This window comes from Sciurus carolinensis, chromosome 8 (assembly GCF_902686445.1).
Source record: "Sciurus carolinensis chromosome 8, mSciCar1.2, whole genome shotgun sequence".
Taxonomy (NCBI): Eukaryota; Metazoa; Chordata; class Mammalia; order Rodentia; family Sciuridae; genus Sciurus; species Sciurus carolinensis.
Window position 1 is genome coordinate 115,537,218 of NC_062220.1, and position 22,599 is coordinate 115,559,816.

General features: G+C 49.9%; 1 protein-coding gene across 4 annotated transcripts; it reads right to left on the reverse strand.

Annotated features, from left to right (window-relative positions):
• Window positions 1–1,225: 1,225 nt before the first annotated feature.
• Window positions 1,226–21,821, reverse strand: Patz1 (POZ/BTB and AT hook containing zinc finger 1). 4 transcript variants are annotated; one of them, XM_047561994.1, is made up of 5 exons: window positions 19,599–21,820; window positions 18,088–18,151; window positions 10,761–10,932; window positions 4,223–4,360; window positions 1,226–2,777 (listed from the first exon to the last, which is right to left on the reverse strand). In XM_047561994.1, exons 1-5 carry the CDS (start codon window positions 20,867–20,869, stop codon window positions 2,359–2,361), a joined length of 2,064 nt encoding a protein of 687 aa, XP_047417950.1. In that variant the 5' UTR covers window positions 20,870–21,820; the 3' UTR covers window positions 1,226–2,358. The 4 variants fall into 4 exon arrangements, with proteins under 4 accessions (XP_047417950.1, XP_047417951.1, XP_047417952.1 ...); XM_047561996.1 differs by having other exon boundaries at window positions 2,598–2,777; window positions 4,223–4,295; window positions 19,599–21,821; XM_047561995.1 differs by lacking the exon at window positions 4,223–4,360 and having other exon boundaries at window positions 1,236–2,777; window positions 19,599–21,818.
• Window positions 21,822–22,599: the final 778 nt, after the last annotated feature.

Consider the following 22,599-nt stretch of genomic DNA (forward strand, 5'->3'; position numbering starts at 1 on the left):
GCCTTCATTGCACCGTGACCCAGGAGTCCAAGTCACCCCAGAGGGTCAGTATATGAGAAGCATGCTTACGTAGGGTTTTGGGGCCCCTTCCTCTGACCCGCAGTGGGTTTTTCTGCTGCATAATTCAGGCCCTCTTCCTTGGGACCTAGCTGAATAAGAGCCTCTTTTGTGTTGAGCATAGCACTATGGACTTACGTGTGCATTAAGGAACTATCATTGGCATCTTGGGAATACAGTCTCTAGAGTCAAGACAGACCTGAGTTTGAATCCATTTACTGTGTGACCCAAAGGAAATGTTTCCATCTCTTAGAGTCTATTTATCATCTGGAGAGCATTAGTAATGGAACTAACCTCATAGGTTGTGCTCAGAGTTAGGTACAAAGTCTGTTAGCTCATGAAAATGGTCTCTTTTACTCTTCCCAGCCTGTTTTACTGATGAGAAAACAGACTCAAGAGATTTGCCTAGGGTTGACAGCAAACAGATGGAGCTGAGGAGCCAAAACTCACTGTTTTCTTCTTGCTCAGAAATTAAATGCTGTTTTCATTCAAGGATTTCCCTTTTCCTTGAGACTTTCTAAGATGTCTAGGGTGCCTTAAGTCTGCTTCTCCCTTACTCCTGATTCTTGCTCGCTTCCATTAATTTTCTGTCATGCTTATTTATTGCTTTGTTTGCTGTTTCTCTCTCCCACTTTTCTGCATACATTCATCATTAATGATACCACAACCTTTTGAGTAACATCAAGTTGCGAAGTTTAGAGTCCCTTGACCATGAGGATTTTTTTCTGCCCATGTTCCTCCTTAGTTCCTAGTTGACTGCTATGATGGGTCCCATCTAAGTCCAGCTCTTCTCTCCCAAAGTCCCAATATCTGCCTCATACCCTCCTGGACTACCCTACCTACCTTCCTCCTATTACTATCCCCGTACCTTGCCCACTTTTTCCCCTTGTACTTATCATCATCCTGACTCATATTTAAATCTGCTTGTCAACTGTCTTTCCTATTAAATTCCACAGATGTATATTGTTCAGCACAGGGCCTGGCACATAAGCAGTAAATATAAATTAAAAAAAAAAAAAAAAAAAAAAGGATGAATTCTGGCACCTAAGTCTTCAATAGGTACATCCACTTAACAGTCCCAGTGGAACTGGTACAGTGAAGAAGAGAATTATCTTGGGATCCTGTCCTTACCCCAGGTACAGGGGTGTAGACTGCTTACCTCCAGGTTCCACAGACCGCCCCCGCCCCCAGCCGAAAAACTGGACTCAAGGGAGCAGGCAGAATAAGGTACTAACATTTTAATACAGTCTGATCAGATCAATTCACATCACAAGGTCAACCTGGGTTTGCTCATGTATGACACAACCAAGGTACATGATGTCCCTACCTGTTGCCTCTCCTGTCTTCCTGACTCAACAGCACTGAAACTCCCTACCTTCCTGACCAGACTGGCATTTTTAAAATTTTGCATAAAACTATTTCTTCCATAGACTTCAAACAATCAACTAGCCAAGTTAATTATAGTACATCTAAACGAAGTTTAATACTAACCCTAACGTGTGACTGCGGTTTACAAAGAGCTCTGTATCACCTGGGATAGCTTTCAGTAGCAATTCACTACAACTGGTCCTAAAAAATAATAATAATAATAATAATAATTAGAGAATTAAAACCCAACAGCAAGTTGAATGGTTAAAATCATGTAAGAACTGGAATTTGGGGTGGGGGTGTCCTCAATAGCTGAGCTTGTCCTAGCAGTGAAACTCTAGCCTCCAGCAAGGCTCAGGAAAATCTGATGTCCTCCAGGCCAAGGGCTAAGCTCAGTGGGGCTCTTGGAGAACACTCACCCCATGGTCCATGGGATGCTATAGGCTTCTGGCTTCCTTAAAAACAGTTGGGTATCAAGGTTGTATGAGTGGGTAGAGACCCTACTATGATTTATTTTGAGGGATATGGGAAAAGGAAATGAGGAATTAGAGAAGTGGGATGGAACCAAACTCTGAGGTCCCAAAATGTCATAGGGTTTGGGTTTGGGTTTGGGATTCACTAAGAACTGAGCACCAGGATTCTGGTTTCTGCCCATTAGAGAAATCAGAACTGGTGTTGCCTTAAAGGCCTATGTAGTGTTTCTGCCCTTGTCCCATATAGGGACTTGCAGATATTTCTGCAGAGTATCAGATGAGAACCTATTTCTAAAGACCATTGGGGGAATGGGTAGTAGAGAGGGAGTAGGGTTGGGGGGAGTTAAAAACGAATAAAAATCTCTCAGCTACAGAACCCAAAGACATCACTTCCCTCCGCATTCACAGCATTTTTCAGCAGTCCCCAGATGACTGTTTCTGTGGGGACACAGTATCTGCCTCACTTCCCCTCAGGCCCCATGGGCTGCTGGTCCACCTCAGGATCTACTAAAGATGATGCAAATGCCGACTGAACAATCTGAAACCCAAAGGACTCAAGGAGAGACATGTTCTGCTGGGGAGAGAATGGTGAGCCAAGGGCAGGGCCCAGGTCACCCAAGGGGCCTCCAAGGGCCCGGACATGCACCTTCTGGATGTGTTTGTTCAAGTAGGACTTAGAGCGGAAGAAGCTCCCACATTCAGGGCATGGGTACTTCTTCTCCCCGTCAGACTCCATTTTGTTTTTAGGGACTGCCATGTCACAGGAGAAAGAGCCGTTGGTGCTCTGCTTCTCCGGCGTCTTCAGGTCACTGGCATCTGAGAGGTCACCATAGGAGTCAGAGCTCTCAATCGGATCCTGATGTGAGCATTTCTGGCCTTCTATGAAAAAACAGAACACAGGGGAGAGATGAGGCCAAGCTTTGGAGCTGCCCCCTCTGGAGGGGTCATGAGAGGCCTGCTCACAGGCCTTTGGAGGGTAGCTGATGGCCAGCCACTGCCCTAACAGAACCCATGGAGGTTAGGCTGGTCAGTCTGGGATCCTGGAGTGCCTATGCGGGTGACACAGCAGGGCCCTGGGGCTGCCAGCCTCCCTCACTGTGGACTCCTCATGCAAGTAAGTGCACATGTATGACTCACCATCATTTCAGCCTGCTTCAAGGAAGGGATACGAAGAGGGGACCTTTACTGCTTCTGCCCAGAATGACTCAAAGACCCCCAACTCCTAAGTGCTCTCTTGGATGCTTCCTGGGGTACAACTATGCTGATGTTGCTGAGCAGGTGAAACAGTGGCCTCATCTCCTGCACCAGACTAGCTGCAACGCTTGCAAGGCAGGCAGAACCAGAACTGTGAAGTCCTCTACCTAGATAGCTAAACTCCATCAATGGCTCAGACAAAAACCAATCCAAACACAAGCCCTGACCTCATCTCCTTCCTCCTGCCCAAACCCTTCCAGGACCATGTAGCCAAAGCACTCTGAACAATTCAGTCTCCTGGGTGTCTCTACCCAGGGCTTAGGACAAGATAGACCAAGAGATAACCCTCACTGCTCTGCCTTGCAAGGCCCACACCAGAATCTTTTACTAACTATCAGTTTCCTGCCTGGGTCCAGAGAGCCATTCCAGGATGGGAGATCTGTGATGGGAGCATGGAGCATGCCATCTCTACCATATGCCAAGCCCTTGGCCTCATTCCAAGAGAGTAACAACAATGACACAGAACACAACAACCTGAGTCAATCAGTAAAGGTGGGCCTGGGAGCTTTCCACAAACCAACTCCAAGTCAGAGGTGATCAGGCAGCTCATTTATTGCCATGCATCTCACGAACACAGCCCAAGCCTCTCCAGAAAGGGCCACTCAGAGCAACCAACAACCTCTATTGTGGGAGAAGCCAGTCACTGGCTCCTACCAGCTCACAGGGTCAACAAAGGAAAAAGCATTCAGTTGCAGCTCCACACCATCCTACAGGGCAACAGGCAACCGACAGGCCCAGTGGGACTCATCATGCAGGGCTTCTCTTCCTGCCCTGATCCTGGGACATCCCTGCAGGGCTCCAGACGGTAGGGGCTGGCCAGGTGGGAGGAAGGAGGGCTGGGGAAGAGGAGGCGGGGGCTGGACTTTGGCAGTGCCCTAAAGCTTCACTCAGTACCCTGGAGTGAGATACCCACGGTGACTTTTATCCTGGATGCCACTGCCACTTCAGTCACTGAGCCTCCTCAAGGCAGCCAGAAAGCCGGCAGCCTTCCCGCCTCCCCACACCCGGCCCAGCGCCCCCACAACACAGTCTGCGCAGAGAAGCAAAGTGCAGAGCAAGGGGTCGCTTGCCTTTGTTGCCATAGGTCCTGGCGCAGTGGAACGCTGCTCCCCCATTCGGGATGGGCTCCTGGTGCCTGGAGACCTGGGGAAGGGGAACACCGTGGTGGGTTTTAACATGGACCTTTAAGTAGGAGGCAGAGGAGAAACCTAAACAAGACAAAAGGAGATGAGATCCCGCGGCCAGCAAGACAGACCTCTCTGCTCCCCAGCGCCTCTCCTTTGGCGGCTCTGGCTAGCCTTCCCAGGTCAGCTGCACCTAGAAGGGACCCCCTCCTTGGCTCAAAAACAGGTGTAGCCATATGAGCCACGTGGCTCAGGATTGACGGTGGTACTGTCCATGAATCAGCTTCTCTGAAAAGCCCATTCTGAAAGGCTCACTGAAGGGCGCAGCCGGCCACCTGGTGGGATGGCCTCAGATCCTGCTCCCAACTGCCCTTGGGCTTGTATGATGCCTCAGTTTGAGTGGATGTCCCATATTCCAGGTCAACTGCAGGGACCATGGCTAGAAATATGGTCAGACAAATATGTGGGACTCTAGGAAAGCCCCAGGACTCCAGCCAGCAGAATGCGTACTTAACATTTGTTACAGGGAAACTGAATATCAAACCAGGTAGCAATAAAATGAAATCCTCAAGGAATGATTCTAATAATTCCCCTCCTTCTACCTGTTAAGATATGTTCTCTTTTGCTAACTTTCCTGCCTTCAGAATAACTGGGTTTAGTAACTGCTTAGACCTTCTGAAGAACAACAACAAAATAGGAAGTTATATTTAATAGGCATGGTCATCCCTTATCTGTGGTGGTCTTTTGGTTAATCCACCAGATTCACTTAGGAGAAGAAGAAAAAAGGATGATCTCTATTTGTCTTTGTTTTGAGGGAGGGGCAATCCAGTCATCTTGGAGTTGTTCCAGGTTACTCCCAGGTGCTTTGGTCAATTTGAGCCATGAGATATCTCAGGCTGGGAAGAGCAGCTATTGGACCAACTTCCACAAGCAGCCACAAGTCCAAGGATACAGAATTAGTTAGGTCAGGTAAAAGGATTTCAACTTTAGTTTTACAGGAAGGAGGTATGCCATGAACTCCACTGTGGTCAAGGATCAGAAAGTGCCTTTAGCAAGCTGGGGATATAGCTCAGTTGGTACAGTCCTTGTCTAGCATGCACTAAGGCCCTGGGTTCAATCCCCAGCACCACCAAAAAAAAAAAAAAAAAAAAAAAAAAGTGCCTTTAGCAGGAACCAAAGCTTTTTTAGTATAAGGCCCACTTGGGGTGCAAGTGCTCTGATGGTGTCCCTTTAATTCATTCAGATCTGGTCAACACATTCTCAGGTGCTTTCATTCCCTTTTAAAATTACACAATCACAAGATCACAGTGAGATTCACTGCTAAAGGGTCAGAGGATAGAGTGTACTATATAATGTCTGCCCAAAATTTGTTTTTAAAAAGTCTGAATGACATAGCATTTTGAATGCTACTAGAACCATACTAAATGGTGGTGGTATACCAGGGCCTATCATATTGCATGTACTATTCCACAGAGTTCTCCTAACACCCTATGTGTTGGAAATTCTTATGAAACAAGAGGCCTGGACTCACTCTAACCCCATGACCATGTGCCACCAGAATTTGGCAAGACTCTTTAATGAGTCCTGTATTTAGCCCTGGGTGCTAGAAACATCCTTCGGCCTTTTGTCAGTAGGTTTCACTATCACCAATATTCTGCCATACTGGGGGGTTAGGATGGAAGTAAAGTGATAGAAAGAGGACTGGCCTGTGGAAAGCTTACACACTCCCAACAGCAGTAGTTAGTGGTTCTGGAAGGAAATGTGAAATCAAGAGAAATTTCTTTCCTTTCCCAGTACAGCTACTTCAAAGATCTGCATGAACAAGTGCTGGTATCCTGTCCTGCCTGGTAGAGTGAGCTGTCTTGGGTGGCAACTTAAAGTGGTTGGCCTGGGGCCAGTCACCAGAGGACAGACTGGCTGCACCCATGTAAACATTTCAAAAAGGGAGGCTCAAGGCAAAAACAAGACAAAGTTATGGGGAAATGGCTCTTAGCCCTGCCCCTTGAGTTGGTGCTGTGGGAACCTCCAAAACCAAGCTGAAACAGGAAAACGTTGGCCCCTGGCAAAAAGCTCAAGATAGCAGAACATTATGATAATATACCACTTGAGAAGAAAATTTTTTCTTTGTTTTTTAATCCCTTGTGGTCCTCTAAAATAACATGAATGCCCCCCACCCCTGTACCACCCATGACATGCCAGAGCTGGTCCACTACAATCAGATCAGATGGGCAAGGAGGGGAAAACATCAGGAATTATTATATTTACTCCTTGTAGGGAGAGCTATACCAGAATATAGCAGATGCTCAATAAAAACTTTCTGTCTTTTCCTGAAAGACAGTCTGAGAAACATGTGGCTGGATCCTTTGACTTTACCCCAGCTGCAGATTGTACTATCTATAGCAAAACCACTTGGCAGGGCAGCAGGAATGGATCCACAGCTGCCACTTAAAGCCCAAAATTTAAACACAGATCAACTTGGCAGCCAAGTGTTGGGATGAAATAAACTGAGCTTCTGAGCAAAACATGGCTTTCAAGTCAGACATATTTAGCCATAATTCTAAACTCACCAGCCCATTCACCACTGATTAACTAATAGCCAGAGTGAGCTTGATCCATGATCCATGTGATGGAAATGCTGAACACACATGTGACTAATGCTACAACCAAAAAAAAACCACCCTCTCTCTCCAGAGATGAAGAGTTTATTAGCAAAATACCACTGCTCCTCAGTTGTATTCTCTTGCCTGGTGTTCCTGCAATTCACATTCCAGAAGTAAATTCTCCTCTGGCAGATTCCACATCCATGCAGGGAATGGAGATTGCTTTATCTTTATCCAAACCCTGGAGGAGCCGTACTCAATTGTGCAGTAGGATTGTCAATTCAAGGGAATGACAAGTTGTCTGTGTCCATCCCCACCGGACTGGGGAAAAGCCTTCCTCTACTTTTAAGCAATGATGTTTGAATCCAAATGTCTCTGTCAAAGGCAGATTCCCAATAAGCCTATCCCTTGTCCCCATCCCAGCACATATGTATCTATACAAAGATACTGCTACAGAATTTTTTTTTAAAAAGCCAGGCACAGTGGTGCATGCCTGTAATCCCAGCAATTTGGGAGGCTGAGGCAGGAGGATCACAACCTCAACGCCATCCCCAGCAACTTAGGGAGACCCTATCTCAAAATGAAAACAAAAATAAAAACCAAAAAGGTGGGGGAGGGCTGGGGTTGTGGCTTAGTGGTAGAGTGCTTCCCTAGCATGTGTGAGGCACTGGGTTCGACCACATAAAAATACATAAATAAATAAAGGTCTATCAACATCTAAAAAATATTTTTTAAAAAGGGTGGGGGGGATATAACTTAGTGGAAAAGTGTCCGTGAGTTCAATGCCCAGTACCAAAAGAAAAAGAAAAAAGAAAGAAAAAGAAATTGTAAAGAAAGAAGAAAATCACCAGATCGAAAGAAAGAAAGAGAAAAAGAAATTTTAAAAGAAAGAAGAAAATCACAAGGCAAGGACCTTTTTTCTTTCCCACTATTCAACTCAACTGATTTCCTCAACCTGAGAGTATGGGAACAACCTTTTCTAGTCATAATATGCTATCCATTCTTCTACAAATGATAAAGTGCATGTCCTGATATGTATCTAGGATAAAGACAGAATCATCTGTCACCTAAATTTGCATCTGACTCAAGTGTGGGAGTAGGGCCCACAGCCTATCTTCCTGTCTTCCCCATTCTTCACAGCCAGTATTTTTTGTAGCAAAGTCTGAAAAAAGGCAGGTCTATAGGGAGTTAAATTGATTGTTCAAGAATTGTCGAGATTGAAGGATCTCAGAGCACACCTGATTCAAACTTGCAATCCTTCTGCCTCAACCTTCTAAGTCACTGGGTTTACAGGTGTGCACCACTGCTCCCAGCCACCTAATTCAATCTTAACTGCTCTGACCAGCTAGCTAATATTTATCCTTTGCTTGAACTCTTGCAGAAATAAAAACTTTATTTTTAAAAATTTTGTAATGTTATTGCGGTGCTGAGGATCAAGCCCAGAGCCTTGCATATGTGAGGCAAGCACTCTATCCCCTAAGAACATTCATTTCTTCAGACAACTCCTTTGTATTCATAGTCTTGGTGGCTGTAGAGCAAGGGATGACACAGAGCTCTCTGCATTCTGATTCCAATCTCTCAGTGTCTTTGGTGTCCAGAAAGAACCTTTTCCTCTTCCTAGAAAAACACCCTTCTTTCCTCTTCTCTCTTCTCTTTTTTGGTCTCTTCCTCTTCCTTTCTTTGTTTCTTTTTTTTTTTTTTTTTTTTTTTTTTTGCCCTTGAATTGAGTCCAGAGGTAGCCTTCTGCTCCTTCTCTTCTGATAAAGACTATAGTTGTTTTCTCTTCCTTCTCAGTACCCAGCATGGGTTGTACCAGAGCTTTCTTTTGTCTTCTCGGAGAAATGGGACTTCCTCCTTTGACTATGGGACCCAAAGATGTTTAGCCTGCAATCCAGATATAGTCTTGGCTTTTCTGAGAAAAGGTGGACTCTGGTTTACTCCTGTGGATTCCCCACTCCAATCACATAGCTTGTGGCTGTTGCCCAAGTCCTCTTTGCTAGCTCTTGGGGGAAAAAAATCCTGACATACAATAGTTTTTGGCTTGGCCACATCAGCTATCTCCTAACTGGGCAACTTTCCTGCTGCTCCTTGCTGCTCTCAGCTCTTCCCCTGAGTAGGACTCCCAAGGATCCTGGGTCTCTTATCAAGTTCGTACCCTTCTCTAAAGTCTGGGCTGGGCTTTCTAGGTTTTATCATTGGTATCCTTTTCCATTCTGGTCTCTGACCCTAGTTCTGGGACTGGGAACTTCAACACTGACAACTTGATAAAAGCCCTGCTGACAGCGCGTTACAGCAGGTTTAGAGTTATTTGGGTTACTGTCACGGAGCCAGGTTAGCATGAAGCAAGATAAACAACCAGCTTTTTCTAGGGCTTAGGCAGTCCTGGTCAAAACTGTCCTGATAATTTTCCCTGCATGCACAACCCTGTTGCTTGCTCTCTAGGGGAAGCTCCTACCAGAAATGGGCTGTGACATGTCAGAAAACAGGACAGACAGCCCAAGTAGCTTTAATTACTACTTCACCCACTCTCACAGCAGGTTTCCTAGTGGAACAAACATCAACAACCAGTTGCCTCCATGGCAAACCCCAGGTGTGCAGTCTCAGGGAGGCACCCAGTTCCAGGATACCAAGAACACCGTGCTACTCAACAATCTCCCTCCACCAGGAACCTCAGCACACATGGAGACAGCACAGGAACCCAAGGAGTTCAGCCAAGACCAGCAGAAGTGTTGTGCTTGTTCCAAACCAGAATGTCTTCGAGCGGTATTTTTCCTACCATTGTTACAAAATGCATGAACGGGGTCTCCCAAATGTGTAGTTCCTTGTGGGTTCAGAAAATGCTCACTTACCTTGTTTCTTGGATGCTCACGACAACCCTGTGGAGATGGGAGAGGGGATTGTTCTTGACCCCATTTAAGAGAAGAAACTGAGGCTTAGAGAGGATAAGGGGGAGGGAGCTCAAAACGACACAGTGAGAGGCTAGGACTCAACCCTGAGCCCCTGACTCCTGGTTCAACCCTCTAAGCCATATCCCAGACTTCCAAAAATATAGGAATAAGAGTGCTCCAGAAGATACAGAATCCCAGCAACATCCTCACGTGGCCAAAGCAAGAATGTAGTACAGAAGCATCCTCACACCCACAGAGACAGCTGGCCCAACCTCCTTTAGCTCAGACAGGGAGCAAGCCTCCTCCACAGACGCTGTGCTTGCAAACACAAACTCCCAACACTTCCAACAGTCAACTAGACCCAGCAGAGCCTCAAGGACAGGTCTGACTTCATCCACCTCAACGGCTGCCACAGTTAGACACTACCTAGGCCAACCTCATCCTCAAGCACACTGCCCTGCTCAGAACACCTTTACTTTCCTCTCATCAAGGCCACAATCTGAGTTTGGGCTCTCTTCTGACCAACTCTACTAGAAAGTTTGTGCTTCTTGTTCATCTCCAGATTTGACCTCCTACCCTGGGGGCTGATTCTCATATGCCAGTTAATCAACCATCAAAAGCTTTGAAGCAGGACCCCTTTATGTCCCACTCAGAACCAATGACTCCCCTTCCAATTTTGGGAGTTAAGTAGTGTTTGCAAAATGCATCCATCCTGCCACCTGAGCAGCAGATGTATTATGGTTCCAAGTTTGGGAATCACCTCTCTCCTGTTCCCATCTGTAGGTCTCCCAGGACCTTCCATTCCAAGCACCCCGAGCTTCTTAGGAAGGAAGGGATTGCAAACAGCTAGCTGGGTGATGAAGGAATTTATTATTCAGTGGGAAGGGAGGGCTGTGCAAAGAGTAGAGTCTGAGGCAGGGTGGTCAGGACACCCCTGGGCCTCCCATACAAGCTCAGGCCCATCCTCTGGAATTGAAGAAACAGTGGGGAGATTACCTCGATTACAGATACTGCAGAAGTTGCTGGGCCCCTCACTGTGCTTCTTTAGGTGGTCTGCCATGTATGCTGCCCGCAAGTACTTCCCACACACCTGGCAGGGCACCTTGTCTTCATGACAGGCCAGGTGGGAGCGCAGACGATCTCGGGTGGCAAAAGAAGCATTGCAGGTCTGAGAGCAGAAAGGAAAATGAGATGAGATGAAACCCCGAATTCCTCACCTGACCAAGCAAAACATGAAGCAAAAACCATTCTGGCCAGAGCATGGACTCTCTTTAAAAAGAACTTTAGAGTCTGGCTCAGACTCTCTACCCAGAATGCCAAGTAGCTGCTCTTATTTTCCATGATGCCTCCTTATAGAACACTTGAGTTGGAATTACTGATTCTTTACCATAAACATGCCCAGAACATGGCAAGCTAAGTTCTACACTCCTCTACAAAGTTAGGTGTTAAGATATTCATTCTTTTTTTTTTTTTTTTAATATTTTTTTAGTTGCAGATGGACATAAAACCTGTATTTATTTATGTGGTGCTGAGGATCAAACCCACTGCCTCATACATGCTAGGCAAGCACTCTATTACTGAGCTACAACCCCACCCAACATTTCTAATCACTAAGCATTGACTTCAGGTGTACTGGTTATAAGTGAACTATAGATGAATTACTAGCATCTAAACCACACTTTCTGTTGTCCATCCCAAGCTTTCCTCTTGTTTTATACAAAGAATTCAACTTATTCATTTTATTCAAAAGGGACATTAAGGGGCTGGGGAGATAGCTCAGTCGGTAGAGTGCTTGCCTCGTAAGCACAAGGCCCTGGGTTTGATCCCCAGCACACACACACACAAACACAAAAAAAAAAAAAAAAAAAAAAAAAGGGACATTAATCTTGGTTGCAGGGAAATGGAAAGGAAAGGCAAGACAAAGCACAAAGTTGACTCTTCATAATAATTTGATGACTGTGAATTGAAAAAGCAGCCCATCAGTTGAGCACAATGGCGCATGCCTGTAATCCAACAGCTTGGGATGATGAGGCAAGAGGATCACAAGTTCCAAGCCAGCCTCTATAACTTAGCAAAAATTAAAATAACAAAAAAGGGTGGGCCCAGTGGCTCAGGAGGTTGAAACAGGAGGATCAAAGTCAGAGTTCAAAGTCAGCCTCAAGTGAAGCGCTAAGCAACTCAGTGAGACCCTGTCCCTAAATAAAATACAAAATAGGGCTGGGGATGTGGCTCAGGGATCAAGTGTCCCTGAGTTAATCCCTGGTACCCAAAAAAAAAAAAAAAAAAAAAGGCTGGGGATGTAGCTTAGTGGTAAAGTGCCCCTGGATTTAATCCCCAGTAAAATAAAGACAAAGAGTCAGTGGGCAGGGGAGAGAAAGGAAAGAAAAAGAGAAGCAGCAGCCCATAAAATTCCATCAATGTGAGAATCCTCAGAACAAGGGCCAAGGGGTCAAGACTTTGTAAGCATCTGTGAAATGTTAAAGTGAGGAAGAGCTGGTAATAGTAAAGACATTGAGCAGGTCCTGCCCCTTAACCTGTTAGAGGCATCTGTTTCATGTAGTTCATCCTTATAGCAGCCCTCTGAGGCAGGTTGTGTGGTCACTTCTTTTAGTAGTGCATAGCCAAGGAAAGTGACAGCATGAACACCAACTACAGTCAAGTCCCGGGATAGATGACCCAAGGGCTGAAGGATGGCACTTGCATCCTGGGTCCCAGGTCCCAGGTCTCCAGGCATTTCTCAGTACCTGAAGAACTTAGTATCAGGTACTATCTCTCCCCAACATCCCTTCCTCTGCTGAGACATGGAAAGGTAACCCCAGCCTTGGAGGACGCAGAATGTCAGAAAGTCTGAGAAGAGGTGAATCTAGTGGTGTTCAAGCTATTTTGGTTCCATGGAGGTATATCAGGGGTTCTAGTCAAGTTTCACTCATTTCCTTTCTCTATGTATGTGTGTGCTTACTGTTTTAGAACTATGAGAGAAAGCAGCATTTCCCTTTAAGGGCATTACACATTACAGATCAACCGTTTTTTTTTTTTTTTTTTTTTTTTTTTTTTTTTTGGTGGTGGTGCTGAGGATTGAACCCAGGGCTTCATGCATGCATGGCAAGCACTCTACCACTCTGAGCCACATCTCCAGTCTACAGATTGACTATTAATCCACTGAAGAACCACTACCCATTTACTAACTAGAATGGAGATATTCCAGTAGTCTGTTTATAAGTAGATCTTCAAGACTTGAGATCTCAAGATGTCTGAACACTGTCACCATTTACAAATGTTTATCTGCCTCCATACTATACAATCAAAGCAAGAAGCCAAAACATACAATGTTGTAGAGGTAGAAGACGCCACCATTTACTAATCTGCGTCTAAATATCTCTGCTCAAGTACAAACCTTGCTGTTCCCAATCTTTGTCTTTAAAAGTTATAAATTTGAACAAAACAAGTTATACTAATGCAATACTGCTTTTATCTGTTGTTTGTTATGTTATTATTTTAATGTTCAGTTTATTTGTTTGATTAATGAAGAAGTTAGAAAGTGAACTTGCCCAAAGCCCAAACCTCAGCTACTGAAGAGAGTAGCAATCTAAACACCCTCACCACTGCCAGGTATTGGAGCAATCCTCATAACTACTCGGATCTTCTTATCCTTCCCAGTTTACAGGTAGGAAAATGGAGGCCCTGAGAGGACACAGGACAGCTGGGATGTGAACCAGCCCTGAGTCTGTGCTCTTTTCATTATCAGATTCAGTAGAGGTAGCATTTTGTGAGTGAAAGGTGCTGGTGCTTATTAACACAGTGTAACCATGACTCCCCTGGTAGGGAAAAGTGAATGGATTGGTATAGGGAAATTCCAGCACTTAGGTGACTTAGAAAGAAAGCATCCTACAAGCCTGGTGCAGTGGTGTATGCCTGCAATCCTAGTGACTCTGGAGGCTGAGACAGAAAGATCACAAGTTCCAAGACCAACCTCAGCCACTTAAAAGACCCTGTCTCAAAATAAATAAAAAGGTCTGGGGATGGAGCTCAATGGTAGAGTGCCCTGGGTTCAATCCCTAGTACAAAAAAAAAAAAGAAAGGAAGGAAGGAAGGAAGAAAGCAAGCAAGCAAGCAAGCATCCTGGATACTTGGTCTTACGATCCCAGGTGGGCCCATCTGGGTCTGGCACCTTGTGACCTGATGATGTGGCACAATGGGAGGAGAAACTCAGAAACTTCCACCCAGCCCACCAGCCTATAAACCAGAGCAGGGGCTGCCACTGCCATAAACACCACTGAGAAAGAGGGTGTACCTGTCCATTTATCCCGGGGATAAGAGCTGGCTTCGCTAGGCAGTGACCTGAGCCACCCTTCCAACAGTGAGAGGGAGTATGTTTTAAGTCTCAGAACTAGAAGGAGGCAACCAGGTATAAGAAAATGGGAGCTGAAAGCACACATTCAGCAGTCTCTCTCCCATAGCTCCCAGGAGAGGGAGCCACTAGAGGGGTATGAAAGAGATGCCTTGTTTCTCTTGCCAGCCTTTTTTTGGATCTGCCCTCTAAAGGCTTTGCCTGTCATGCCTTTCTACCTAAAGATGATGGACAGCCAACCCTCAATTATCCACAAGTGGATTGTCCATTTGGGGATTAGCTAAGCAAAATTAAAATCCCAGAGCAGGCTGGCTTCCCCCACCCCATCCTCTATTGATTATCTCTCAAGGAATGAAAGCTAACTTTAGTCTGAACAAACATAATTAGGAATGTAAATCTGCTGCTGGGGAAAGAAAACACACACACACACAACAAAAACTTTCACTGTGTTACAAAGCCAAGCTGAAGTGATTGTTGGCTTCTGTGTGCCAGGATTAACCCTCTATGGCTGGAGTCCCTGAGGTTTTCTGGGGAAATTGTAAAAGTATACAAGTCCAAGTCTAGGCCTGCCAGAAGTTCAGACAACACAAAACATGAAAGAGCCTGGTCACACCACCCAGGAGTAAAGAGAATTGGTTGAGTGAGAGACAGATTTCAAAGAAGGGGATGCCAAGAACCTCCAAGCTAGGGTCACTCAGGAGAAGAGCACTCCCTGTTCTGGAGACAAAAAGACAGAGGGCTCTGATGGGAAGAAAGCCAGCTAGCAGCAGAATGCTGATCACTTGTGCTTGAAATTCCTGTCCTGCCAGCAGTCAGTGCTTTAGGCAGCCTCATATTAGAAGGCATACCTGCCAGGTCCTGGTCCAGCCTTCCTGAGCTTGGGTCATCATCTCTGGTCACTACCACTCAACACTGAGCCCCAGTCTTGCTCACTTCCCACACTTCCTAAAGTTTTTCTTTCTGAGAGTTGACCATTTTGGGAATGGAGCTCAACGGTACCAAGGACACTAGTGCACACCCCTTTGTATCCCTGGTGGTCTTTGAAGTCTGGCAGCCTCAGGGGACATCTTGAGCAGCCTTTCCTCCACTGCGAAGGAAAAGTCTGATGACAAGACATGGAGGTTCAGCTCCATGGGCCTTGTTAGCCCCCTTCTTCTTGAGAGTACCCCAGTTCATTCCTTTTCTAACCAGCCCAATAAGTGAGGCCACTGGAAGCAATGGGAGAAGTCTTGAGCTGCTCCCCACACTCAGTTTTAGGTTACACTCCTGGGTGAAATGTCCCACCCATATAAATCTAGCAGTACCTGGGGTCTATGGACCAGTTAAGAATTGGGCCAAGCCTCAAGGAGACTTGTGTATCCCTGCCAAGCTTGAGGTTTCCTGCCCCTACCTTCAGATGGACTTTCCACTCAAGCCATGGCACCAGACTGTAACTGGCCCTTTCATCTGTGGCATCAGGAAGGACTGAGAGGTTATGGCCTGTGCCCAGCCTGCCAAGGGCCCAAGGAACCAACCCCAGAAAGCCATCTCTTCACCTCTGATGCTTTCAGCATACCACATCATGCCAAACTGGTGCCTCTGCTATTTAACCAAGCCCAGAGTATGAGAGCCAGCACATCTTCACCTGCTGGGTCCCCATTATGAGAGTTCTGGCAACAGGGCCAGAAGTGGGTGAGCAGGTCTGTGTGTGCTGGAAGAGCAGGGCAGGAGTGGGGCTTATACACCCAGGGACAATGATGTCAGTGTTATGACACAGACCAAGGACAAAACACACAAAGCCTCAAATGTTAGAATGAAAACTTTTTATCATCACTCCTCCCTGCAGAGCATGCAGGGGCTGAGGGACATACCAGTGGGATCGAAGGATCTAATCTGTTTAACAACCCCTAAAGCCATATATTGGAATGGGCCAATATAAAGCTACTGGTTAGTTTAGTTCCTGAGCAGACCAGCTAAAAAAAAATCTCAAAAGCACAAAAGTCTAATTCACTAGTCAGAAATGAAAGCAGGACCTATCTCAATGGGAAGGGGAGAGGGAAGCACATTTGATTTCATTTGGAGTTGCACCAGGGGCTTCTCTGGAGGCAGTGTCACTCCCAGAGTGGGAGGAGAGTGGCCAGATCCCACTTCTTATGCCTTATGGGAAGTGATGTCAGGGGAGGAAAAGCAAATAAACTAGTGGCTTAGTTCCTGGGAAAGCACCAACCTTCAGCAGGCCCAGGGGTACCACCTGTTGCAGGGGTGGGGGGAAGCAGGCAAGACAGCCCAGAAAGAAACTTGGAGGCTAAGGGGGATCAAGAAGGGTGCTCCCTGCTATCCCTATCTAGGGACCCTGAGCTGGGAAAAATTGACAAGTCATCCCTGGAGGAACTGGGCATAATGGGTAGGAACCACCTACCACTTTACTGGCCTCTCCCAAAACTGGGGTCTCAGGCCAGTCACTACTCCCATTCTCCTCCATCATATACCATCACCAAGGAAGCCCAGGCTAGCCTACAGGCCACTGGGTAAAGGCCCGGCTACCCTCTGGGGTGGTCCAGCCCTGCCTCAGATATCCTGGCGGGGCTGGGCAGAAGAGAGCGTTGCTGGAGTGTGTTGGGCCCAGGTTTTCAAGGGCTGGGAATGATTTTTTTAGAGAAAGGGAAAAGGCGGTGTCAGGAACCGAATGGGACGACCTCCACAAAGCAGGCTGGGCAAAGTCCCATGATGGCAGGTCGCTAGGAAGAGGTTCCAGGGGCGGCAGGCCGCTGCTGCTCCCAACCCACACCTGGAAAAAGGGCAGAGAGTGCAGGTTACCCCCCCAGGCCACCGGGCATGCCCCCACTGCCCTCTGGGCTCCTCCTATTCTGCCAGGGCTGCTCAGTACACTACCTGGGAGAGTCAGAATGTGCTCTGTGATGAGAAAATCAGAGACAGAGAGAAGGCAGCAGGCAAAGACAGATCCCAGCAAGCCCACCCTGGGTCATCCTCCTTGGGGGAGGCCACCTAGCTAGAGTCTATGAACACTGTCCATGCCTGGCCCCTGGGGTTTTTTGGTCCTACTATAGCACATCCATTCTTCCCTACAGATCTCCCTGAACCCTCTTCCCACACCACTAACAGGTTAAGGAGAAACAGCTTGTCCCTGCTAGAGGTTATAGGAGTGTCCACAACCCTGTCTTGCCCTCATCTGGCAAGAACTTGGCCCAAGAGAGGGAAGACAACCAAGGAGAAGACAGAACCATGTTTTCCATTCACAAAGGAATGTTCAGTGGTCAGGAGACGAAACTCAATTTTCTTGGCACCAGCAGGGCCCTGAGATGTTGTTCAAGCAGACAAGGGTAAGAATCTCAGCTGGCCTTCCCTAAGTGCTGCTACTATGCAGAGAGCCCAAGGGAAAAGGAAATGCTTGCTCTCCAGTCCCTCAAACAGCCTGGCTGCTTGAACCTGTGGCTCAGGATAGGTTAAGCAGGTGCTGGTGTTCAGAGACAGAACGACCCACTCCCTACCATCTGCCCCCCTCACTGCCTGTGCCCTAGGCTGAGGAGACCCAGAAGGACCTCCAACTCAAGTCAGGCAAGGGGGAAAGTTATTGGCTGGACCTCCCAGAGTCACTTAAAATCTCTGCAGTCCCTTGCAAACTGCTAAGAACCAGCAAGGTACCAGGTCCCCCTGGACAACACTTGTAAAATGTGGCCCATCATCCAAGGAGCTGGCAAAAACCAGGAGAGGAAAGCGAAGCAACAGAATGAAGACAGAGACAGGGTGGGAACCAAGACCAAGCAACCAGGAAGGAAGGAACATCAGCCATGGGAAAAGGAGAGCAGGGTGAAGAACAAAGGAGGGCAGAGGGAAGGTGGAAGGACAAAGTGGGGAGGTGTGCAAAGCGGTGGTCAGTCAGCCGGCCCCAGCACACACAGCAGCTTGCTCATGGCCGAGGCTGTGAGAACAGCAACATTCTCCTTCTGCCCATCTTTGCCCTGGCCCGGCCCCTACCTGACACTTGTGAGGTCGCTCAGAAGTGTGCACCTGCTTGATATGTCCATTTAGATGATCAGGCCTGGAAAAAAGACAACCAAGAGGGACTTAAAAACAAGACACGAAATATGGGGTACAAACTTGACCAGACCATACTTCGCCCCCAAGCCCCTGCGCGTGCGCGCGCACACACACACACACACACACACACACACACACAAACTACTGGAGAGGAATCCTCTCCCCTACCCCAGCATGACAAAGACAAGTCACCACCCGGGTCTGGCTCCATAGGCCCAGGCTCTCTGCCCCAGTTTTCTCTAGAGGGGGAAGGGAAGCGAACATTTGTTTCTGATCCTGCCTACCCACCCCCCACAATTTCCCCCAGTAGAAACTCAAATGATTTCTAGGACCGGAGGTGGAGGCTTTAGAATGAGGCAGGGCTGCCTTGCTACAGCCTTTCCGGGAGGGGGTGTGTGATTCATTGTCCAGACTAAAGCCCCTTAGAAACTCAGTGTTCCCATCCCCCAGCCTCTCCCGCCACAGTAGCCAATGAATGCCACCCGGATGGAATTCAGTCCCCAGAGACCAGCAATGGAGTCTTAAGTCCCCAGCTAGGCTGGTAAGCCAGATGCCCGCCTGAGCAGGTGGGCAGGGGCTGCCTGACCGGTAAGACTGGTTCCTAGTTGGGGCCCCTCTGAGGGAGTTCTCCAACCCTAAGTTCACACACAAGGTCCTCAGGATTCAAGTTAAAACCAGTCTTTTATTCTGAATATTCTCTAAGAGAAAAGCAAAAAAAAATTTTGAAAGTCCTCTGCTCCTAGACAAGTCCTCAGTTCGCTGCCAGGCTCACTATAAGTAAATCTAAAAAGAGGTCCTGCCCTCCTTCCATTCTGTCCTGAAAACTAATGAGAACATATAGGGGATCTGTGGGTTTGATTAGTTTCTGGGGCCACAAGGTTACAGCAGATCAAGGTTACAAAGCAGCTCTGGGGACCCAGCTCTGTGTCTCTCAATCCCAGGATCCTGTAAGGGACAAAGCTGGAGTCTGTACTGATCCAGGATGGCTGTGTTGAGGGATCTGGTGCCTTAGGAGTGTAAGGAGTCCCAGATGCACTTGTTCCACTCCTTCCCTCCACGGCTATTCAAGCACGGAAAGTCTCCAGAGGAGCCCAGCCTCCCGCCCCCAGAGTGGGCCCCACGCCTGGTGCCGGAAACACAAAGGGAGCCCAGGGAGAAGAATGGCCAGGCCATGGCTCTGGCCTGAAGAATCTGGCCCCTTCCCACTGGCCCCTTGGGAGACAGTAGGGCATGCCTAGTGCCAGAGAACTTGCCTGAAGGGAAAGAAAGCAGCTCTTGGCCACACCATTTCAAAATGAACATCCTTAAAACAATCTTCTGTAACCCGGGATGGTCCTATTAAGGTCTAGTGACCTGCCACAAATCCCACATCCCCAGATCTTTACAAGAAACTGTTACATGAGCCAGGGCTAAGGTCATGGCAGGGTGGGGGAGGGTGCCTTTCTCACCTGGAGAAGCCTTTCCCACAGCTCTGGCAGATGTAGGGCTTGCCCACCGACCCATCATGGGACCGCACATGGTAGGACATGCGGTCTTTTCTCTTGAACCGCAGCCCACACACAGGACAGGAGTAGGGCTTCTCCCCAGAATGGGACAGCTTGTGCCGGTTTAGATGGTAAACGTCTCGGAAGATCTTGCCGCAGATCTCACAAGCCACCTGCTTCCTGGTCCGGCTCCTCTTTCGGGGACCATCGGGGTCCTCAGAGATGGGGAGCCCATTCTCACCCAGCCTGGGAGGAGGAAGGTCGATGTAGCCCAGTTGGAGGCTGGTGACACCATGCTGGGCCTCATGCTGCCGGAGCCGGTTAGCATCAGTGAACACCTTCCCACATAGGCCACACGGAAGGATGCCTGCCTCCCTTAGGCCCCCTGGGGACCCAAACATTGAGTCCAGCAGGTTGGCCTTCCTTGGACGGCCCCGGCCTCGCTTGCCAGTCAGTGGAGGGGCACTTGATGTCACATTGGGAAATGGGGAAGTCAGCAGTTGGGGGGACAGGGGTCCAGCCACCATGGGCAAGCGGTCCACCCCAGGTAACACAGGCAAAGAGGCTTGGCTCGCTATGGCTGCACCTGCGGCCCGGGCTGCTTCCTCCTCAGGCTGCATGCTGCCCGCGATACCATTGCTGTTGGCTGCCAAGGCTGCCCCGTTAGTCATGTCCAAAGGGAAGCCCAAGTCAGAAGTCCCAGGGGGCCGAAAGAGCATGATGTCGGCCCGGGCGGGGGGCACCAGGATCTGTACATTGGACTGTTTGATGACTTCCTGGCAGATCTCGATGACCGATCTCATCAGCAGGAACTTGGCGGCCGTCATGAGCTCTGGGAAGCTCTCCAGGCGTACCACGATGCGGGAAGTGTAAGCGAAGTCCAGGATGTCCCCGAACACCTTGGAACTGATGGTGTGCATCTCCAGCTCCCGGCTGCCCCCGGCCCCGCCGCCAGGAGCTGCCGCCGCGCCCCCCACATCAGCGGGACCCCCGTCCGCAGCTCCGCCGTCGCCCAACTGGGCACTGAACACCGACTCAAAGTACTCGCTGCAGGCGGCCAGCACGGCGCGGTGCGCTGGGAAGCTCTCATCGCCCACCCGCAAAAGCACGTCGCAGAAGCGCCCGCCGTTTTTGCGCTGCTGGTTCAGGTTGTGCAGCATCTCGGTACTGTGTCTGCTCACCTGGTAGGTGTAGCAGCCCGAGGGGCCGCAGGAAGCGTCGTTTACCCGCTCCATGGCCGCCGCCCCCTCCCCACTAACCGGGCCGCGGCACCCGCCCGCCCCCCTCCCTTCCCCTAGGCAGCGAAAAGCGGGGCGCAGCGGATGTGTCCACACTCCCCACACGTGCCCGCCTGGGGCTCTGTAGTCTCTCAGGTGAGCCCAGCGCACACGCCCCCTACCCGAATCGTACTGTCTAGACTACGGGGCACACCACCCCCAACATAGCCGCCCCCAGCACAGTTGGATGGCGCGCGGCTCTCTTCTCTCTGCCTGCCCGCCTCCCCTTCTCAGTCTACCTTCCGGGGGGTAAGCGAGCAAAGAGGTGCGCCCCTCCTGCAACCGCGCCTGCCACCTCCCCTCCCGCCCGCCAGGCGGCGCCGGCGCGCGGCCAGGAGGGGCGCGCGCACGCGGGGAGGAGGAGGAGAAGGGGTCCGCCGCGCAGGCGCGCGCGCGGCTTTTCCCGGGCCCGCTGGGGGCGCGCGCTGCGTCCCCTGCAAAGCGCGAGCCGGGGCGGGGGCGCCGGAGCAGAGGAAACAAAAGGCGAAGGCGGCGGCGGCGGGGCGCGCACGGGGGCGGTGGCGCAGGCCGAGTCCTGGAGTCTGGCGGCGGCGGCAGCTGAAGCGAGCGGACAGGCAGCGGCAGCAGGGTGGGCCCTTCCCCGGGCCAGACGCAAGCGGCGGCGGAGCGGCGGCGCTGCGGCCCCGGGCTCCGTGTGTTCGGAGCGGAGGAAAGATGGCAGCGGCTGCACTTCCTCTTGCACTTTCACCCCTGGGGGGAGGAGAAGGAGGGGGCGATACCAACAACACCCCCCCTCTCGCTTGCAGAAAAAAAAGAAACCGCGAGCTCGGCGTGGGGGGCCCCCGGTGCCCCCGGCCCTGCACGTGCGCGCCCGGATCCCTAGCCTGGGCCGCCCCGCTCTGCAAACTTTCCACTTTCTTTGTGCCGAGCGACCCCCCCTCACCGAGCCAAGGATGCACGTCCCCCCTTCCCTATTTATACGCCCCCCCCGCAGCTCCGCTCCCCCCGCTTCCTGCCCCCCCTCCCCACTCCCCAGCTCCGCCAATGCAAGAGCAGCTTGAGCCCCCGTCGGCCCCCGCCTACCCACCCCGCCCGCGGGGCCGGGGGCTGCAGTCTCAGCCCCCCCGGACCAATGCAAACGTAGCGCCGAGCCAGCAAACCAGCTCCTACTGCCCCTCCCCTGCCCGCAGAGAGTGGCGGCGAGCGGGCGGGGGGTGGAAGGCAGAGGGTGCAGATCCGGGCCCCCCAGCCTGCGGTGAGCACCCGCAGTTTGGACGGACGTCGGCACCCTGGTAACCCCGCTTTGATGCTCGAAATCCCTAGAACTCTCCTGTGACCGCCTCCCTGCCTCCAGCCCCGGAGAGGGCCGGGGTACTGGCCCGGGGCAGGCGAAACTGCGAGAGCCGCTTCTGCACCCAGCTCACTGACCAAAGTGAATGGGCTAGGCGCCCGGGAGAGCTGGAGAGATGAGACCAGCGGCCAGCCTCTCCCCAAACCGCCTTATGTCGAGCTTTGTGCCCCGGGGAGCGGGAAGTCACCGGCTTAGGGAAATGGCACCAATAGAGTGATGGACAAGAGCAGGGTCCCCCGCGCTTCCCAGGAGTCTCTAGGGAAGTGGAGCTGCTTCAAGGGTTCGGGGAGCGCCTTCGGGCCTTCCCAAGCCCAGAGCATTCCCAGCACACGCAGCCCCTAGAGACGCCAGGCTCCCTGGCCACGGGCCCTGCCGG

Excerpts from the sequence above, each read along its gene's own strand:
- Patz1 (XM_047561994.1), bottom strand. The coding sequence starts at position 20,869 with ATGGAGCGGGTAAACGACGCTTCCTGCGGCCCCTCGGGCTGCTACACC. Across the intron at positions 10,933-18,087 it reads AGCGACCTCACAAGTGTCAG|ACCTGCAATGCTTCTTTTGC; the intron begins GTAGGGGCCGGG and ends TTCTGCTCTCAG. Across the intron at positions 4,361-10,760 it reads CTGCAGTATCTGTAATCGAG|GTTTCTCCTCTGCCTCCTAC; the intron begins GTAATCTCCCCA and ends TGTCTTGTTTAG.